The 19,064-nt window shown below is 42.7% G+C and overlaps 1 protein-coding gene across 2 annotated transcripts; it reads left to right on the top strand.

Annotated features, from left to right (window-relative positions):
- Positions 1-1,512: 1,512 nt before the first annotated feature.
- LOC139374325 (Krueppel-like factor 11) lies at positions 1,513-9,227 on the top strand. Of its 2 annotated transcripts, none has more exons than XM_071115356.1 (4): positions 1,513-1,694; positions 2,616-2,876; positions 7,327-8,248; positions 8,460-9,227. In XM_071115356.1, exons 1-4 carry the CDS (start codon positions 1,653-1,655, stop codon positions 8,756-8,758), a joined length of 1,524 nt encoding a protein of 507 aa, XP_070971457.1. In that variant the 5' UTR covers positions 1,513-1,652; the 3' UTR covers positions 8,759-9,227. The 2 variants fall into 2 exon arrangements, with proteins under 2 accessions (XP_070971457.1, XP_070971458.1); XM_071115357.1 differs by having other exon boundaries at positions 1,553-1,694; positions 2,596-2,876; positions 8,460-9,226.
- Positions 9,228-19,064: the final 9,837 nt, after the last annotated feature.

The raw sequence follows: 19,064 nt of genomic DNA, 5'->3' as shown, positions 1-19,064 counted from the left end.
TCCATTCCAGCTATTAAGCCCGTCCTCCCCATTTAAGGTGCCACCAGCCGCCTGTAATGTAGAGACAATAACTGCAAAAACAAAATTATATTTGGATATTTAATACCGTTTCGATATTACATTAAATGTGTTGCTCATGGTTAAAACACAGCTATGCTCTTGGTGCAATGAAATGTTGAGTCCAGGGCTACAGTAAGCCTTCTCTGAAGCCATATGATGCATTGTCTTTGTTATAAGTTCATAACATATTTCATTATGTATTAGGCCTACACAACATCCTGTGATTTTGACATGATATATCCTACATACCGGTTCTCTGTTTTTCCGTACCATAACAATGGAGCCCGGAGCAAAATGTTGGGCTCTATGGACAAAAACAGAGAGGCTAGGTTGTTCACAAGCTCCACCCTAGAATTCCTCTAAAGATGTTTTTTATGAGCCCATATAAACCATATGGGGTTGAGAGGGGTGGGTCTAAAAACAATATTTAACTCAAATATGACCCAACAATGTTTATATGTTTATATGTTTATATATTATATTACTGTGGGGTGTTGAATTTTCAATGTGATTTTGGATTTACGTTTGTTATATATTTTTATGCATTAGACAACCTGAGGCCTCTGAAGTTCACAATGGTCTCATGCAGTATTTGAAAACAGAAGTGTCAAAATAAATCCAACATTAGCTACATAGTAATATATCTACTACAAGTAGCAATAAGTAGAGACGTTTTGTAACAGATATAATATGAATGTTACTAAGGTCTGATACAAAGTTCATGTTACGCCTGCTTTGTTAGGTAGATACGATGTAACAATGGTGTAGCTTGAAATGCACATCATTAAGGTGGTAAAATAGAGCATGACGTTTTACTGAATTTGAAAAGCATTGTGATTTTAATAGCTGACAAACTACTAACTGACAAAAAACGAGAGTATTCATTGGCAAACTAAAAGCTTTAGATATCCTGTAAAAAATAATAAACATAAAAGTATGTCAAAAACATATGGGAGAAACTCAGGAGTCCCCTCATTCGGCACTAGTTCCGCGTTCCAAACATCTTGGAACTCGGAAAATACGAGTTCGAATCATGACGTCAGTGCTCTTCATGTCGGAAAATTGGAGCTCTAGAAAGAGTCCCGAGTTGGAATTCTGAAATTCTGACCGTACAAATCGATTATTCCCAGTCGAGGCTAGTTTTTTCCGAGTTCCCAGTTGTTTTAAACGCATTGAAGTCAGAGATTTCCGAGCTCCCAGTTGTAATGAACGCGGCATAAGACCTTTCACCTAGTTTTCAGACTTGCAGTTCATCGGGTTCTTTCTGACACCGATGACCCCTTTGCACGCCCACCAACAGCCACGCACCCTATTTCCTCCAATCGTCCGGCCACCATGCACTGATCACGCGTCGTCTCACCTGCTATTGGCTAAGATCTCACACACATTTGTTTTTCATTGGTGGCATGTTGCCATCCGCCTGTGTGTTGTGAATTTTGTTTTCCTTTTTTTATCCTGATGTTTTACACAGCTGAGAGAGGACGTAGTGAAAACGAATTGAACAGCCAGTCTCTACTGATCGGGCGGAGTGACACCGCTTCTTTTGTTCCATATCCGGTTGACGCTAAACTTAATTCAAATATACCTAAACAATGCCGTTACAAAAATGTTCAGAAATTGAAGTCTCGTATGAGGTAAGAAGATTTATATGTTTTAATTAATATTATTATTTCAAGTCAACATACGTGTTATTTCATGGCAAACGTTCGAATAATGGGTCAATAGGATACTGTATTTGTTTGTCACTCCAGTTTATTAGTTTCACTTTGGACTTTTTACGTTACAATATTATTCAGTTGGTAATTGAGTCATGTTAATTATTATTGAGAAAAAAACAAGATTAATTGAGACATATTTACATTTTATACCATCCAATCATATTATCCAATGACTTCGCAATGATTGACTGTTGGTCCAATATCTTTAATTCAACAGTGCCCAGTTCACAGAATTGTGCAATAATGTAGCATTTGTTTTATTGACCTGTGTTAATGTTACTCAACGTCACCCTATGATAACCAGGTTGCCCAGTAGAGTGGTATTGTTTTGCCTAGGCGGGCTACGCTTTCACTATGTGAAACTGGTCACATTATTTGATGTTGGGAGTGGCCATACGATCACTGATAGTGTCATTGCAGACAAAGCACTTCCTGATGCAGCGTTCACACAGGGTAACATCCCCTGTGCATGCGGGTTTCGGTCTCACGTGGCAAGTGGTAGGGACACATTACTAGTTGGTCTATATTTGGCAATGGGAGGTTACTTGGCTGTAGGCTTAGGGCAGATGGGATGTAATCTCAAAAGTCTGCTCCTTCAGCACTCTTAACGGCCACACTGTGACAACCTCGTAGCAACTGGCACTTGACATTAAGCTAATGACTGGTAAGAATAGAAACATTTCACACATTTATTTGAGGTCATTTGGATGCAAATGAATACATATAGCTGTATGGTTTTGATTGGGTCTCATTTCCCAGTTATCGTTGTGATTAGTCCCTATTGTGACTCACCAGTCTTCTATTATACCATCATCAGAAAAACTTTCTTTCCTCCAGATGAATGGGATGGTGATGGACTATTGCGGCTCCTATCTGAAGAGGAAGATGCACTACAGTGAGCAGTCCTCCCCAGGCTGCAGTCTGGAGTACACAGACCTGGAGGCTGCAGAGGCTCTGGTCTGCATGAGCTCTTGGGGCCAACACCGCCCCAACCCCTGCAAACCCAGACCCCTTACCCCCGCCTCGGACTCCTGCGACTCCCTTTTGCCTCCGGACCCACCGGAGCCCCCCAAAGACTTTGTCTCGCTCTCCTCCCTGGTAAGAGTGTATTCTCTATGGACAACCATAAACACCACACATCCAAAACAACCATCACACATAAACATCTGTGAGTCCTAGCTTTGACTTACTGTGTAAACCAGCGTTGAGACTATCTTTATCTCAGGTTGGTGTGTTTGCTAAAAACTTTGCATGGCTTATAGGGGTTGGAGGGGTTAGGGAGGTTGTTGCACAGGTGTCAGGAAATAGATAAAGAGATAGGCTGTTTCAACTTCACCCAGTGCTCATCTCTCTCAGCTGCTGGTTGTAAAAATCACTGTTTTACAGCCACCCATCTCGAACTAGTCATTAGTGTAGTGTGCATACGTGCCTACTGTGGTCACGTATCTCTCCTAACAGCTACATAAACCTCCAATTTGAAACGGAACACACCCAACCTAGGACTTCTGTACTAGAACACCACAGTGGCTGTACTAGAACACCACAGTGGCTGTACTAGAACACCACAGTGGCTGTACTAGAACACCACAGTGGCTGTACTAGAACATCACAGTGGCTGTACTAGAACATCACAGTGGCTGTACTAGAACATCACAGTGGCTGTACTAGAACACCACAGTGGCTGTACTAGAACACCACAGTGGCTGTACTAGAACACCACAGTGGCTGCACTAGAACACCACAGTGGCTGCACTAGAACACCACAGTGGCTGCACTAGAACACCACAGTGGCTGCACTAGAACACCACAGTGGCTGCACTAGAACACCACAGTGGCTGCACTAGAACACCACAGTGGCTGCACTAGAACACCACAGTGGCTGTACTAGAACACCACAGTGGCTGTACTAGAACACCACAGTGGCTGTACTAGAACACCACAGTGGCTGCACTAGAACACCACAGTGGCTGCACTAGAACATCACAGTGGCTGCACTAGAACACCACAGTGGCTGTACTAGAACACCACAGTGGCTGTACTAGAACACCACAGTGGTTTTTTGTTCTACAAAACAAGTTCTCATTAACAATTGCGACATGGCCAAGATAAAGCAAAGCAGTGCAACAAAAACAACAACACAGTGTTTGTTACACATGGGATAAACAAACATACAGTCAATAACACAATAGAAAATGTATACAGTGTGTGCAAATGAAGTAAGGAGGTAAGGCAATAAATAGGCCATAGTGGCGACGTAATTACAATTTAACAATGAACACTGCAGTGATAGATGTGCATATGAGGATGTGCAAGTAGAAACACTGGTGTGCAAAAGAGCATAAAAAAAACTAATATGGAGATGAGGTAGGTAGTTGGTTGGATGGATGGGCTATTTACAGATGGGCTGTGTACAGCTGCAGCGATCGGTAAGCTGCTCTGACAGCCTATGCTTGAAGTTAGTGAGGGAGATATCACCAACTTCAGTGATTTTTGTAATTCGTTCCAGTCATTGGCAGCAGAGAACTGTAAGGAAAGGCGGCCAGAGGAGGTGTTGGCTTTGGGGGATTGACCAGTGAAATATACAGTTGAATTCGGAAGTTTACATACACTTAGGTTGGAGTCATTAAAACTCGTTTTTCAACCACTCCACTAATTTCTTGTTAACAAATATTGGTTTTGCCAAGTCAGTTAGGACATCTACTTTGTTCATGACACAAGTAATGTTTCCAACAACTGTTTACAGATAGATTATTTCACTTATAATTCACTGTATAACAATTCCAGTGGGTCAGAAGTTTACATATGCTAAATTGACTGTGCCTTTAAACAGCTTTGAAAATTCCAGAAAATTATGCCGTGGCTTTAGAAGCTTCTGTTAGGCTAATTGACATAATTTGAGTCGATTGGAGGTGTACCTGTGGATGTATTTCAAGACCTACCTTCAAACTCGGTGCCTATTTGCTTGACATCATGGGAAAATCAAAATAAATTAGCCAAAATTGTAGACCTCCACAAGTCTGGTTCATCCTTGGAAGCATTTTCCAAACGCCTGAAGTTACCATGTCCATCTGTACAAACAATAGTACCAAGTATAAACACCATGGGGCCGCGCAGCGGTCATACCACTCAGGAAGGAGCCGCGTTGTCTCCTACAGATGAATGTGCTTTGGTGCGAAAAGTGCAAATCAATCCCAGAACAACAGCAAAGGACCTTGTGAAGATGCTAGAGGAAATGGGTACAAAAGTATCTATAGCCACAGTAAAACGAGTCCTATATCGACATAACCTGAAAGGCCGCTCAGCAAGGAAGAAGCCAATGCTCCAAAACCGCCATTAAATAAAGCCAGACTACGGTTTGCAACTGCACATGGGGACAAAGATTGTACTTTTTGTAGAAATGTCCTCTGGTCATAATGACCATCGTTATGTTTGGAGGAAAAGAGGAGGCTTGCAAGCCGAAGAACACCATCCCAACCGTGAAGCACGGGGGTGGCAGCATCATGTTGTGGGGGTGCTTTGCTGCAGGGGGGACTGGTGCACTTCACAAAATAGATGGCATCATGAGGCAGGAAAATGATGTGGATATATTGAAGCAACATCTCAAGACATCAGTCAGAAAGTTAAAGCTTGGTCGCAAATGGGTCTTCCAAATGGACAATGACCCCAAGCATACTTCCAAAGTTGTGGCAAAATGGCTTAAGGACAACAAAGTCAACGTATTGGCGTGGCCATCACAAAGCCCTGACCTCAATCCTGTAGCTTATAGGGGTTCACATTCTTAAAATAAAGTGGTGATCCTAACTGACCTAAGACTGGGAATTTTTACTAGGATTAAATGTCAGGAATTGTGAAACACCTTAGCCAAATACATTTAAACTCAGTTTATGTAAACTTCCGACTCATCTGTACCTGTGGGAGCGCGTGCTATGGGTGGGTGTTACTATGGTGACCAGTGGGCTTAGATAAGGCGGAGCTTTACCTAGCCACGACTTATAGATTGTTTGGCGACGAATATGTAGCGAGGACCAGCCAACGAGAGCATACAGGTCGCAATGGTGGGTAGTATATGGGGCTTTGGTGACACAACAGATGGCACTGTGATAGACTGCATCCAATTTGCAGAGTAGTGTTGGAGGCTATTTTGTAAATGACATCGCCGAAGTCAAGGATTGGTAGGATAGTCAGTTTTATGAGGGTATGTTTGGCAGCATGAGTGAAGGAGGCTTTGTTGTGAAATAGGAAGGCGATTCTAGATTTAACTTTGGAATGGAGATGCTAAATGAGTCTGGAAGGAGAGTTTACAGTCTAGCCAGACTCCTAGGTATTTATAGTTGTCCACATATTTTAAGTCAGAACTGTCCAGAGTAGTGATGCTTGGCGGGCGGGCGGGTGCGGGCAGCGATCGGTTGAAGAGCATGCATTTAGTTTTACTAGCGTTTAAAAGCAGTTGGAGGCCACAGAAGGAGTGTCGTATGGCATTGAAGTTAGTTTTGGAGGTTTGTTAACACAGTGTCCAAAGAAGGGCCAGATGTATACAGAATGGTGTCGTCTGCGTAGAGGTGGATAAAAGAAAGAGCGACATCATTGATATATACAGAGAAAAGAGTCGGCCCGAGAATTGAACCCTGTGGCACCCCCATAGAGACTGCCAGAGGTCCGGATAACATGCCCTCCAATTTGACACACTGAACTCTGTCTGAGAAGTAGTTAGTGAACCAGGCGAGGCAGTCATTAGCGTACTTTGATTGACAGGGTCGAAAGCCTTGGCCAGGTCGATGAAGACTGCTGCACAGTACTGTTTTTTTATTTTGATCGATGGGCATTATGATATTGTTTAGAACCTTGAGTGTGGCTGAGGTGCACCCGTGACCAGCTCGGAAACCAGATTGCATAGCGGAGAAAGTACTGTGTGATTCGAGATGGTCGGTGATCTGTTTGTTCACTTGGCTTTCGAAGACTTTAGAAAGGCAGGGCAGGATGGATATAGGTCTGTAACAGTTTGGGTCTTGAGTGTCTTCCCCCTTTGAAAAGGGGGATGACCGCGGCCGCTTTCCAAGCTTTAGGAATCTCAGAAAGAGGTTGAACAGATTAGTAATAGGGGTTGCGACAATGGCAGCGGATAATTTTCGGAAGAGGGTCCAAATTGTCTAGCCCAGCTGATTTGTAGGGGTCCAGGTTTTGCAGCTTTTTCAGGATTTGGATTTGTCTGGATTTGGGTGAAGGAGAAGCTGGGGGGGCTTGGGCCAGTTGCTGCGGGGGTTGCAGAGCTGTTGGTTGGGATTGGGGTAGCTAGGTGGAAAGCGTGGCCAGTCGTAGACAAATGCTTATTGAAACTCTAGATTATCGTAGATTCATCGGTGGTGACCGTGTTTCCTAGCCTCAGTGCAGTGGGCAGCTGGGAGGAGGTACTGTTATTCTCCATGGACTTCACAGTGTCCCAAAACTTTTTGGATTTAGTGCTGCAGGATGCAAATTTCTGTTTGAAAAAGCTTCCTAGTATGGTGCACATACACTGATTCTGTCTTGCCTTTTTCTCTCTGGTTTCCAGTGTATGACACCTCCTCACAGCCCCAGCTTTGCTGAAACCCCCACCAGCGCTGCCATCCACACAAGCACCTCTCCTCTGAGCCGGCCCAGCTCCAGCCTTTCTGTAAGGGTCTGTGGGGTCCCACGACCGCTCATGGCCTCTATTGCTGAGTCCCCAACTACTGGAAAGACCCCACCACCCTGCCGAGCAATGGTAACCAGCGTCATCCGCCACACCGCAGACACACAGCCCTGCGAGCAAATTCCAGCACACCCCACCGAGCAACAGAGGATCTCAGAGCTGGTGGTCCATCAACAGCACACAGTAAAGACTGAACAGAGCAGCAAACCTCCCTTCACACCCAACCTCACCCTCATCTCTTCCTGTAGGGAACAACCAGTCAAGACTGAGAAGGAAGAGCCAAAGGCTATCCACTGTAAGGAGAGCCCCTCCCCTCCTCCCGCTAACACCCAATCACAAAACAGCCTGCCCACACGCCTCTCCCCGCCCACCACCTCCATTCCTCCAATCATCTGCCAGATGTTCCCGGTGACCAGCCAATCAGGGATGATCTCAGCGTTCATCCAGGGCCCGATGCAGACATCCAGGACCCCCACATCCATCCTGCCCCAGTCTGGCCCTCTAGGGGCCCTTCAGCAGCCCTTCCTCATGGGCCAGGCTATGCCCCAGGGCACTGTGATGCTGGTTCTCCCCCAGTCCCACATGTCTCAGGCACCCCACTGCTCCCCACAGACTGTCATGACCCTGGGCCACACCAAGCTGCTACCTCTGGCCCCCGCCCCGGTCTACGTGCCCGCCGGGCCCTGCAGCGCCACGAAGATGGACTTCTCCCGCCGGAGGAACTACGTGTGCAACTTCCCCGGCTGCAGGAAGACTTACTTCAAGAGCTCCCACCTCAAGGCACACCTCCGAACACACACAGGTAAGCGAGAGTTCACAGTGCTTCTCATGGATGAATGGAAGTAGAGAGAACCTGACATTTATGGGATAAAATGTTAGGATCTTGATTTGTGTATCACGATTTAAACTGAAGATTATAAGGTCATTTATTTGACTCAAAGCGTGTTGGGGTTTGTTGGTGACTAAATGATAATGACTTGATCACTTACACTATTTCTAATTTTCTCTCTCAGGTGAGAAGCCCTTCAGTTGCAGTTGGGAGGGCTGCGACAAGAAGTTTGCGCGCTCTGACGAGCTCTCGCGTCACCGCCGGACCCACACGGGCGAGAAGAAGTTTGTGTGTCCCGTGTGTGAACGGCGCTTTATGCGTAGCGACCACCTGACCAAACATGCCCGCCGTCACATGACCAGCAAGAAGACCCCCTCCTGGCAGGCCGAGGTGCGCAGCCCCAACAAAATGTCCTCTCCCAAGCCTCTGCCGTCAAACCCTGCCTCACTCTCCCTCAGTATGCTGGTACCTGCCTTAAACTAGACTCTGCCCAACACTACCCACTAGTGACTTCTTACCCAAAACCCCCAAACCATGACATGGATAGGGGGGGCAGCCAAGCACACAAGGCTGCCATTTTACTCATGGATAATGTCTGAAGACATGCACTGGACTCTGTATTTTTTATTTATTTTACTGCTCATTTGTACATTTTTGTTTTGCAAAAGGCATTGTTTTGTTTACTTTTCAGATATTTTACACAATTGTTTGTATGTATGCACTCTTTTGCCAAAGCCTTTGTAATGAAGTTTGTCTTCTACATTTCACCTGTCTTCTTTGTATGTATATTTGTACATAATATCTATGTGATTGTGTTGTATTTCAAACTACATTTGTTAATTTGGGAAAATGACTTAATTGTGTAAAAAAAATTGTCTATACTGTGATAATTACTTACTGATTTTTCATATTATTTAATACACATTTGTAATAAAGACATTATTAACTGTTGTGTTTGTAGCTAATCTCCCTTTGACCTTAGATGGTCCTTTATAAAAAATCAGAACAGCCCTCTAGTTAGTCAACATTCCTTTCCAGTCACTCCCCCAGTTATATGGTAGAGGAATAGAGTAGTGTCTTGCCACATCCTATGTGAGTCAGTCAGCTGAAACACTTCCTGTTCAATACGCTGACTGATCACAGCTCTGGACTGGACCACATCCTGTTGGTTTAGTGGAACGTGCAGGCCAAAGGACTTTTTGTCCCATTCAGCAGCTCTAATCCAAACTATGCTATGAGGCAGCGGGATGTATAGGCACTCATATCCTTGCCTCTGTATTTATAAGCCTGGCCGACTGGTGTATGCCCTGTGATACAGGTAAGAAACCTCACAAGTATCGTTATGAAGTAGTGTTACATTATAATTTGTGTCAATTGATAACTCAGTCTCTGGATTGCTTTAATAATACAGATTATTATATAAAACCTAATAAAGGTGTAACCAGTAGTCAAGTCAACCTTGTAGGTTAGACATTCAGTATTACATAAACACCCATCAAGTAACTATTTTGTCTCTCTTTGGCCATCACTTAGCTTCTATAGCCACAATGTCATAATTATGGCTAAATCCCGCCTATTTTCAGAATGTATATTCTTAAAATTGGAATCTAACCTTAACCACACTGATAACCGTATGTCTAACCTTAAATGAACATCGAAAAACGTATTTTTATCACAAATGTTGACTTTGTGACTGGTGTGGAAACCCTCTTGCCGCCACTGCGGTTTCATACCCGGTAACAACCGTCCTCCAATCAGATTGTGAGAAAACTGAACTGTCGGGAGGTGCGACCAATAGACTGGGTCCCTGAATACCCACTCCTTTGCCTTACCGATCGATTTACACAATACTGCCTCTATGGGTTGAATGGGTTCATACTATCTCACACTTTCTCTAACAGTGACACCTTGTGGACATAAGAAACATTATCTGACTTCACAAGTGCCACCCTGTGGACAAAAGCTGCACTGTAATTTATTTTCCCGGTTAGATGATGCTGATCTAAATCTCCTGTAGTTTTTGTAGACTACAGTTTTTCCTGGGATTTCATGAAAACAGGAATATCTGAGGTTTGCCTCGGTAGCCTACAGCCTACTGCGCACGGGAATAGCTGGAAAGAGAGAGTCTGGAGTTGTGTAGCCGAGTAAGCTAAATAATAAGCTAGATATTAGGATCCTCATTAACTAAATATTGTAGCTATAAATATATTCACCTGTCAAAGGGCAAGAAAAAAAAGTGTACATATGATGAAATGTCCGATCTGTGCGTTCCTCCAGGCTGAGCTCTGTAGCAGTCGGTCACGCAAAGCTCCGCTATTGATTAGGCCTACGTTATAAGAAAATAACAATTCTACCTAGGCTACAACAACACAGTACAATGAGGAATGTAGTATTGTTATCAAGTGAATATACAATTATTGGCTATAGCTGTAAACTGTAGGGATGTAGGCTAATTAGAAATATATATTTTTGGGATCCCCATTAGCTGGGGTGATTGCAGCAGCTACTCTTCCTGTGGTACAAACAATACACGATAATACGGAACATTAATAGACAAGAACAGCTTAAGGACAGAACTACATACATTTTAAACGTCACTCATTTGGTGGGGTTAAGTGTGTGTGTCAGTGCTGTGTGTAAATTTACTATGTAAACAATTTGGAATATTCAAAACATTATGCTTCTTCTAAAAACAAGACGTGATGCAGTCAGTCTCTCCTTTACTTTTAGCCAAAATAGACTGGCATGTCTTGTACAGATTGATAACAGCCCTCTGATAATAGTGAAGAAAGAGCAAGACCGCTCAAATGTACCGTTTTAAATGCTTCATGTCAAAATAACTGCATCAAATCTAATTAAATTGAATTTGTCACATGCCCCGAATACAACTGGTGTAGATTTAACCTTGATTATGAGCCATTCCCAACGATGCAGTTGAAAAAATAATTACATTAAAATGGTAACATACACAAGAATGGAGCTATATACAAGGAGTACCATACAGCCTGATTATGCAACTATTTCGATCACTTATGGTTATTCTCAACTGTTTGCATACAAGGTCCAGAAGGGTAAATTATCAGGCTACTCATATGGGGGATTTTGATCACACCGCGGTGTGTGCGCTCTCTCTCTCTTCCCGTTTCGTTCCGTTTAATAAATATTTTTCAACAGAATCAGCGAAATGTAAATAGGCTTTCCTTTGGTTTCTGCATTTTACATTCAGCAGGCAAGAACAGACTGTAGTAGTAAATAAAACAAAATTGAAATAAGTGAACAATAAGCTATTGTAAGTCTAGTTTTTTCATGGGACTCCACGAGCTAAAGAGGATTTATTATGAATAATACTACAGGCCTACCCAATGAATTTACACAGTGAAATATTTGGTTTAAAAAAAAAATCAGATTTATATGAAATGACAGTCAGTCTAAGATAAACATATTGCTCAAAAACAGAGGAGAACAACTCCTATGCACACAGCTAGTCCAGCCATCCACATGGAGTTGCTACCAAATAGGGAGGACAAGTCCAACGTCCGATTGAATTTTTATTTAACCTTTAACTAGGCGAGTCAGTTAAGACCAAATTCTGATTTACAATGACGGCCTACCCCAGCCAAACCCTGACCCAAATTTGCAACGGTTTTCTTCCTGGGAAGGAGAGGAGGACCAAAATGCAGCGTGGCTATTGTTAAGCATCTTTAATACAGACGAAAACGTAAACACTATACAAATACAAAATAAGAAAACGTGTCAAAACCGAAACAGTCCTAACTGGAGCAGAGAACACAGAGACAGGAAACAATCACCCACAAAATACCCACAGAATATGGCTGCCTAAATATGGTTCCCAATCAGAGACAACGATAAACACCTGCCTCTGATTGAGAACCACTCCAGGCAACCATAGACTTACCTAGAACACTCAACTGAACACAACCCCATTAATCTACAAAACCCCTAGATAAGACAAAACACATAAATCACCCATGTCACAGCCTGGCCTAACCAAAATAATAAAGAAAACACAGAATACTAAGGCCAGGGCGTGACAAAATTAATCTTGATGGTTGTACAGTCGTCTCAAATAAAACTGTGAAGGACCTCGGCGTTACTCTGGACCCTGATCTCTCTTTTGACGAACATATCAAGACTGTTTCAAGGACATATTTTTTCCATCTACGTAACATTGCAAAAATCAATGCATTTCGATGCAGAAAAATTCATCCATGTTACTTCTAGGTTAGACTACTGCAATGCTCTACTTTCCTGCTACCCGGATAAAGCACTAAATAAACTTCAGTTAGTGCTAAATACGGCTGCTATAATCCTGACTAGAACCAAAAAATGTGATCATATTACTCCAGTGCTAGCTTTCCTACACTGGCGTCCTGTTAAGGCAAGGGCTGATTTCAAGGTTTTACTGCTAACCTACAAAGCATTACATGGGCTTGCTCCTACCTATCTCTCTGATTTGGTCCTGCCGTACATACCTACACGTCCCTAGAATTTCTAAGCAAACAGCTGGAGGCAGGGCTTTCTCCTATAGAGCTCCATTTTTATGGAATGGTCTGCTTACCCATGTGAGAAAAGTCTTTACTGAAGACTCATCTCTTCAGTGGGTCATATGATTGAGTGTAGTCTGGCCCAGGAGTGTGAAGGTGAACGGAAAGGCTCTGGAGCAACGAACCGCCCTTGCTGTCTCTGCTTGGCCGGTTCCCCTCTCTCCACTGGGATTCTCTGCCTCTAACCCTATTACAGGGGCTGAGTCACTGGCTTACTGGTGCTCTGTTATGCCGTCCCTAGGAGGTGTGCGTCACTTGAGTGGGTTGGGTCACTGATGTGATCTTCCTGTCTGGGTTGGCGCCCCCCCTTGGGTTGTGCCGTGGCAGAGATCTTTGTGGGCTATACTCGGCCTTGTCTCAGGATGGTAAGTTGGTGGTTGAAGATATCTCTCTAGTGGTGTGGGGGCTGTGCTTTGGCAAAGTGGGTGGGGTTATATTCTTCCTGTTTGGCCCTTGCCAGGCGGTATCATCGGATGGTGCCACAGTGTCTCCTGACCCCTCCTGTCTCAGCCCCCAGTATTTATGCTGCAGTAGTTTATGTGTTGGGGGGCTAGGGTCAGTTTGTTATATCTGGAGTACTTCTCCTGTCTTATCCGGTGTCCTGTGTGAATTTAAGTATGCTCTCGCTAATTCTTTCTTTCTCTCTTTCTCTCGGAGGACCTGAGCCCTAGGACCATGCCTCAGGACTACCTGGCATGATGACTCCTTGCTGTCCCCAGTCCACCTGGCCGTGCTGCTCTTCCAGTTTCAACTGTTCTGCCTGCGGCTATGGAATCCTGACCTGTTCACCGGACGTGCTACCTGTCCCAGACCTGCTGTTTTCAACTCTCTAGAGACAGCAGGAGTGGTAGAGATACTCTTAATGATCGGCTATGAAAAGCCAACTGACATTTACTCCTGAGGTGCTGACTTGCTGCACCCTCGACAACTACTGTGATTATTATTATTATTTGACCCTGCTGGTCATTTATGAACATTTGAACATCTTGGCCATGTTCTGTTATAATCTCCACCCAGCATAGCCAGAAGAGGACTGGCCACCCCTCATAGCCTGGTTCCTCTCTAGGTTTCTTCCTAGGTTTTGGCCTTTCTAGTGAGTTTTTCCTAGCCACCGTGCTTCTACACCTGCATTGCTTGCTGTTTGGGGTTTTAGGCTGGGTTTCTGTACAGCACTTTGAGATATCAGCTGATGTACGAAGGGCTATATAAATACATTAGATTTGATTTTGATTTGATTTGAACCCAGACGACCCTGGGCTAATTGTGCGCCGGGACTCCTAATCACAGCCGGTTGTGATACAGCCTGGAATCAAACCAGGGTCTGTAGTGACGCCTCTAGCACTAAGATCTTTAGACCGCTGCGCCACTCGGGAGCTTTTCACTTTTTTCCACATTGAGGAACCATCTCCAAAATTCCATTGAACTTTTCTAGACTCTCTTCAGCAGACAGAGACGGCAAAGAAACGTTTAAATGATTGTGAAGATAACTTTGTTCACAAGCTGTGGTCTTTGTATAATTGTGCTATGCCATGCTTGTTGATTATTTCTGTGCTTTCAAGACAACTGGGAACTATGGAAAAAAATGAGGTCAAATCAGGACATCGGTGATGTTCAGGTCGGAAAGTCGGAGCTCTAGAAAGATGCATTTATCCTGATCTGGTATTCATTTGTTATTAATTTGTTATTGGGATCGATAGAGATATGGTATTCTACCTACAAAAAATCTCCTGTTGATTATTTATTGGCGTAATGCATAGTTAGATCAGCAGACATTGTTTGTCATCATGTAGGTCCACCTTTTTAAAGATGTAAGAAGTGGAAACTTGTGTATTAACATTTACATTGATTATGCTGCTTGGTTGTACAAAAAAATGACATGGTAAAATGATAAGCTAGTTATAAACTATGAGTTATGTTACTGGTTTCTTTCATTTGGATTCATCCAACATGGTTGACATAATTATACAAAGAACACTATAAGGTGAGGCAATGGTGGTGCATTCATAAATAATTTATGTCTATACATTTATTCAGTAACACAATATTATATCCACAAACTGTTTATCAAAATACTGTTTATCCAAAGCTTATCAAAAACCCAAAACACACACACAAACACTCAGACACATGGACAGAATGGTCGGTTTTGGCAGTCCTGGGAATTCGTTTGGTATGAGGCATTACCCACTTTCGCATCACTCCACGTTATGAACACACACTCCACTTCACAAGTGGGTCAATATACAACGAGTAAATCTATCAGATAATCTACTCAAAACATCCACCTGTCCTGGGTGAGAGAAAGAATAGCATACCTTGCTGTGTGTGTCGGTTTATCAAAGGCAATAGAACTATATGGAATTCGATACAGTCTAATAATGACCCATGTGTTTTTAACCATTTCATTGTAAAGTTAAAGTATAGTATTGGTTATCAATTGCCGTTTCAACTACTTCTAAGGGTGAAGATAATATAATAATAGACTCCTTGATTTGATGTAGGTATGAACTATGAATCTGTGATAAGACATTATGAATAAATACGTTGATCAGATGCAGTTTTACCAGCAGATGGCAGACACATACTGGCCAAGTGTGACCTGTTTGCTGCTACAGTATTATCAGAATGGAAAATCAGTTGTGTTGGTTGATCAACAATGGGTTCATATGATAGAATCAGACTTGTCTATTACAATCACAAAGATAAACACCGGGTTGTTATGAGTTTTGCTGTATTTAGCCCAGGCCTATTGTGTGTTGGAGCAGGTCTGGAGCAAAAACCTGCATTGGTTGGCCACCCCTGGTTTTTACTGTTGACACTGTTGTGGCTATACATTTGCTAGTGATCTTGCATTGCGGTTTGTGTATTACTGAAATAGAATAGGTTGAACTGGTTTGTGTATTACTGAAACAGAATAGGTTGAACTGGTTTGTGTATTACTGAAATAGAATAGGTTGAACTGGTTTGTGTATTACTGAAATAGAATAGGTTGAACTGCTGAACAGCTCTGATATCTACATGGGATAAGCAGCTGTCTTACGGGCTCCTGACCAATTATGTTACTTTGTGTGTTTTTTTTTACGCTGATCGTAACTTTTTTGTACAAATGTCTCCTGTACATAATGTCTACGTAGCCAATGCGAGTAAGACCTTTAAACAGGTTAACATTTTCAAGGCCGCTGAGTGAGACAGAATACCAAAACGCGTACTAAGAGCATTTGCTGACCAGCTGACAAGTGTCTTCACTGACTTCACCATAAGATCCTCAAAAAGTTATACAGCTGCACCATTGAGAGCATCTTGACTGGCTGCATCACCTGCTTGGTTACGGCAACTGCAAGGCACCCGACCCCAAGGCGCTACAGAGGGGGGTGAGTATGGCCCAGTACATCACTGCCATCCAGGACATTTACATCAGGTGGTGTCAGAGGAAGGCCCCAAAAAATTGTAAAGGACTCCAGCCACCCAAGTCATAGACTGTTCTCTTTGCTACCGTATGACAAGCGGTACTAACGCACCAAGTCTAGAACCAACAGGACCCTGAACAGCCCCATGCCATAAGACTGTTAAACAATACAGCGAAATAGCTCATCAAATGCTACCTGCTTCTATTTATCCTGTTGCCTTGTCACTTTACCCCTACCTATATGTAGATAGCTACCTCAATTACCTTGCACATCGACTCTGTACTGGTACTTCCTGTATATATCCATGTTAATATTACTCTTTATTTTTATTTGTTATACACTGTATATTTATTCGTCGTGTCACTATTTCGATCTATCTATATATACAGTATCAGTCAAAAGTTTTAGAACACCTACTCATTCAATGTTTTTTCTTTATTTTTAATTTTCTACATTGTAGAATAATAGTGAAGACATCAAAACTATTAAATAACACACATGGAATTAAGTAGTAACCAAAAAAGTGTTAAACAAATCTATTCTTCAAAGTATAGCTATAGCGCTTGATAGTTTTTTGACTGCCTTGATGACAGCTTTGCACACTCTTGGCATTCTCTCAACCAGCTTCAACTGGAATGCTTTTCCAACAGTCTTGAAGGAGTTCCCACATATGCTGAGCACTTGTTGGCTGCTTTTCCTTTACACTGCGGTCCAACTAATCCCAAACCATCTCAATTGGGTTGAGGTTGGGTGATTGTGGAGGCCAGGTCATCTGATGCAGCACTCCATCACTCTCCTTCAAACAGCCCTTACACAGCCTGGAGGTGTGTTGGGTCATTGTCCTGTTGAAAAACAATGATAGTCCCACTAAGCGCAAACTAGATGGGATGGCGTATCACTGCAGAATGCTGTGGTAGCCATGCTGGTTAAGTGTCCCTTGAATTTTCAATAAATCACCGACAGTGTAACCAGCAAAGCACCCCCACACCACCACACCTCCTCCTCCATGCTTCACGGTGGGAACGACACATATGGAGATCATCTGTTCACCTACTCTAAGTCTCACAAAGAAATGGCGGTTGGAACCAAAAATCTCAAATTTGGACTCATCAGAACAAAAGGACACATTTCCACCATTCTAATGTTCATTGCTCATATTTCTTGGCCCAAGCAAGTCTCTTCTTATTATTGGTGTCCTTTAGTAGTGGTTTCTTTGCAGCAATTCGACCATGAAGGCCTGATTTATGCAGTCTACTCTGAAAAGTTGATGTTGAGATGTGTCTGTTACTTGAACTCTGTGAAGCATTTATCTGGCCTGCAATCTGAGGTGCAGTTAACTTGAATGAACTTATCCTCTGCAGCAGAGATAACTGTGGGTCTTCCTTTCCTGTGGCGATCCTCATGAGAGCCTGTTTTATCATAGTGCTTGATAGTTTTTCGACTGCACAGTTCTTGAAATTTTCCGCATTGACTGACCTTCATGTCTTATAGTTTTGATGGACTGTCATTTCTCTTTGCTTATTTGAGCTGTTCTTGCCATAATATGGACTTTGTCTTTTTCCAAATAGGGCTATCTTCTGTATACCCCCCTACCTTGTCACAACACAACTGATTGGTTCAAACGCATTAAGAAGGAAATAAATTCCACAAATTAACTTTTAACAAGGCACACCTGTTAATTGAAATGCATTCCAGGCGACTACCCCATGAAGCTGGTTGAGAGAATGCCAAGAGTGTCATCAAGGAAAAGGGTGGCTACACTTGTTTTGGTTACTACATGATTCCATATGTGTTATTTCATAGTTTTGATGTCTTTACTATTATTCTATGATGTAGAAAATAGTACAAAAATTAAGAAAAAACCCTCGAATGAATAGGTGTGTCCAAACTTTTGACTGGTACTGATGTACACTGCCGTTCAAAAGTTTGCAACTCCAGGAGGCTGGCCTTCTAGGCAGAGTTGCAAAGAAAAAGCCATATCTCAGACTGGCCAATAAAAATAAAAGATTAAGATGGGCAAAATAACTCAAACACTGGACAGAGGAACTCTGCCTAGAAAAGGCCAGCATCCCGGAGTCGCCTCTTCACTGTTGACGTTGAGACTGGTGTTTTGCGGGCACTATTTAATGAAGCTGCCAGTTGAGGACTTGTGAGGCGTCTGTTTCTCAAACTAGACACTGTAATGTACTTGTCCTCTTGGTCAGTTGTCCACCCACTCCTCTTTCTATTCTGGTTAGAGCCAGTTTGCGCTGTTCTGTGAAGGGAGTAGTACACAGCGTTGTACGAGATCTTCCGTTTCTTGCCAATTTCTCACATGGAATAGCCTTCATTTCTCAGAACAAGTATAGACTGACGAGTTTCAGAAGAAAGTTCTTTGTTTCTGGCCATTTTAAGCCTGTAATTGAACCCACAAATGCTGATGCTCCAGATACTCAACTAGTCTAAAGAAGGCCAGTTTTATTGCTTCTTTAATCAGACAACAGTTTTCAGCTGTGCTAACATAATTGCAAAAGGGTTTTCTAATAATCAATTAGCCTTTTAAAATGATAAACTTGTATTAGCTAACACAACGTGCCATTGGAACACAGGAGTGATGGTTGCTGATAATGGGTCTCTGTACGCCTATGTAGATATTCCATAAAGAATCATCCGTTTCCAGCTACAATAGTCATTTACAACATTAACAATGTCTACACTGTATTTCGGATCAATTGGATGTTATTTTAAGGGACAAAAAAAAAAAACAAGGACATTTCTAAGTGACCCCAAACTTTTGAACGGTAGTGTATATATATTTGTATCTTTAACATACATCTA

Source organism: Oncorhynchus clarkii, chromosome 19, assembly GCF_045791955.1.
Source record: "Oncorhynchus clarkii lewisi isolate Uvic-CL-2024 chromosome 19, UVic_Ocla_1.0, whole genome shotgun sequence".
Lineage (NCBI taxonomy): Eukaryota > Metazoa > Chordata > Actinopteri > Salmoniformes > Salmonidae > Oncorhynchus > Oncorhynchus clarkii.
This window is presented reverse-complemented; position numbering and strand designations above follow the sequence as displayed.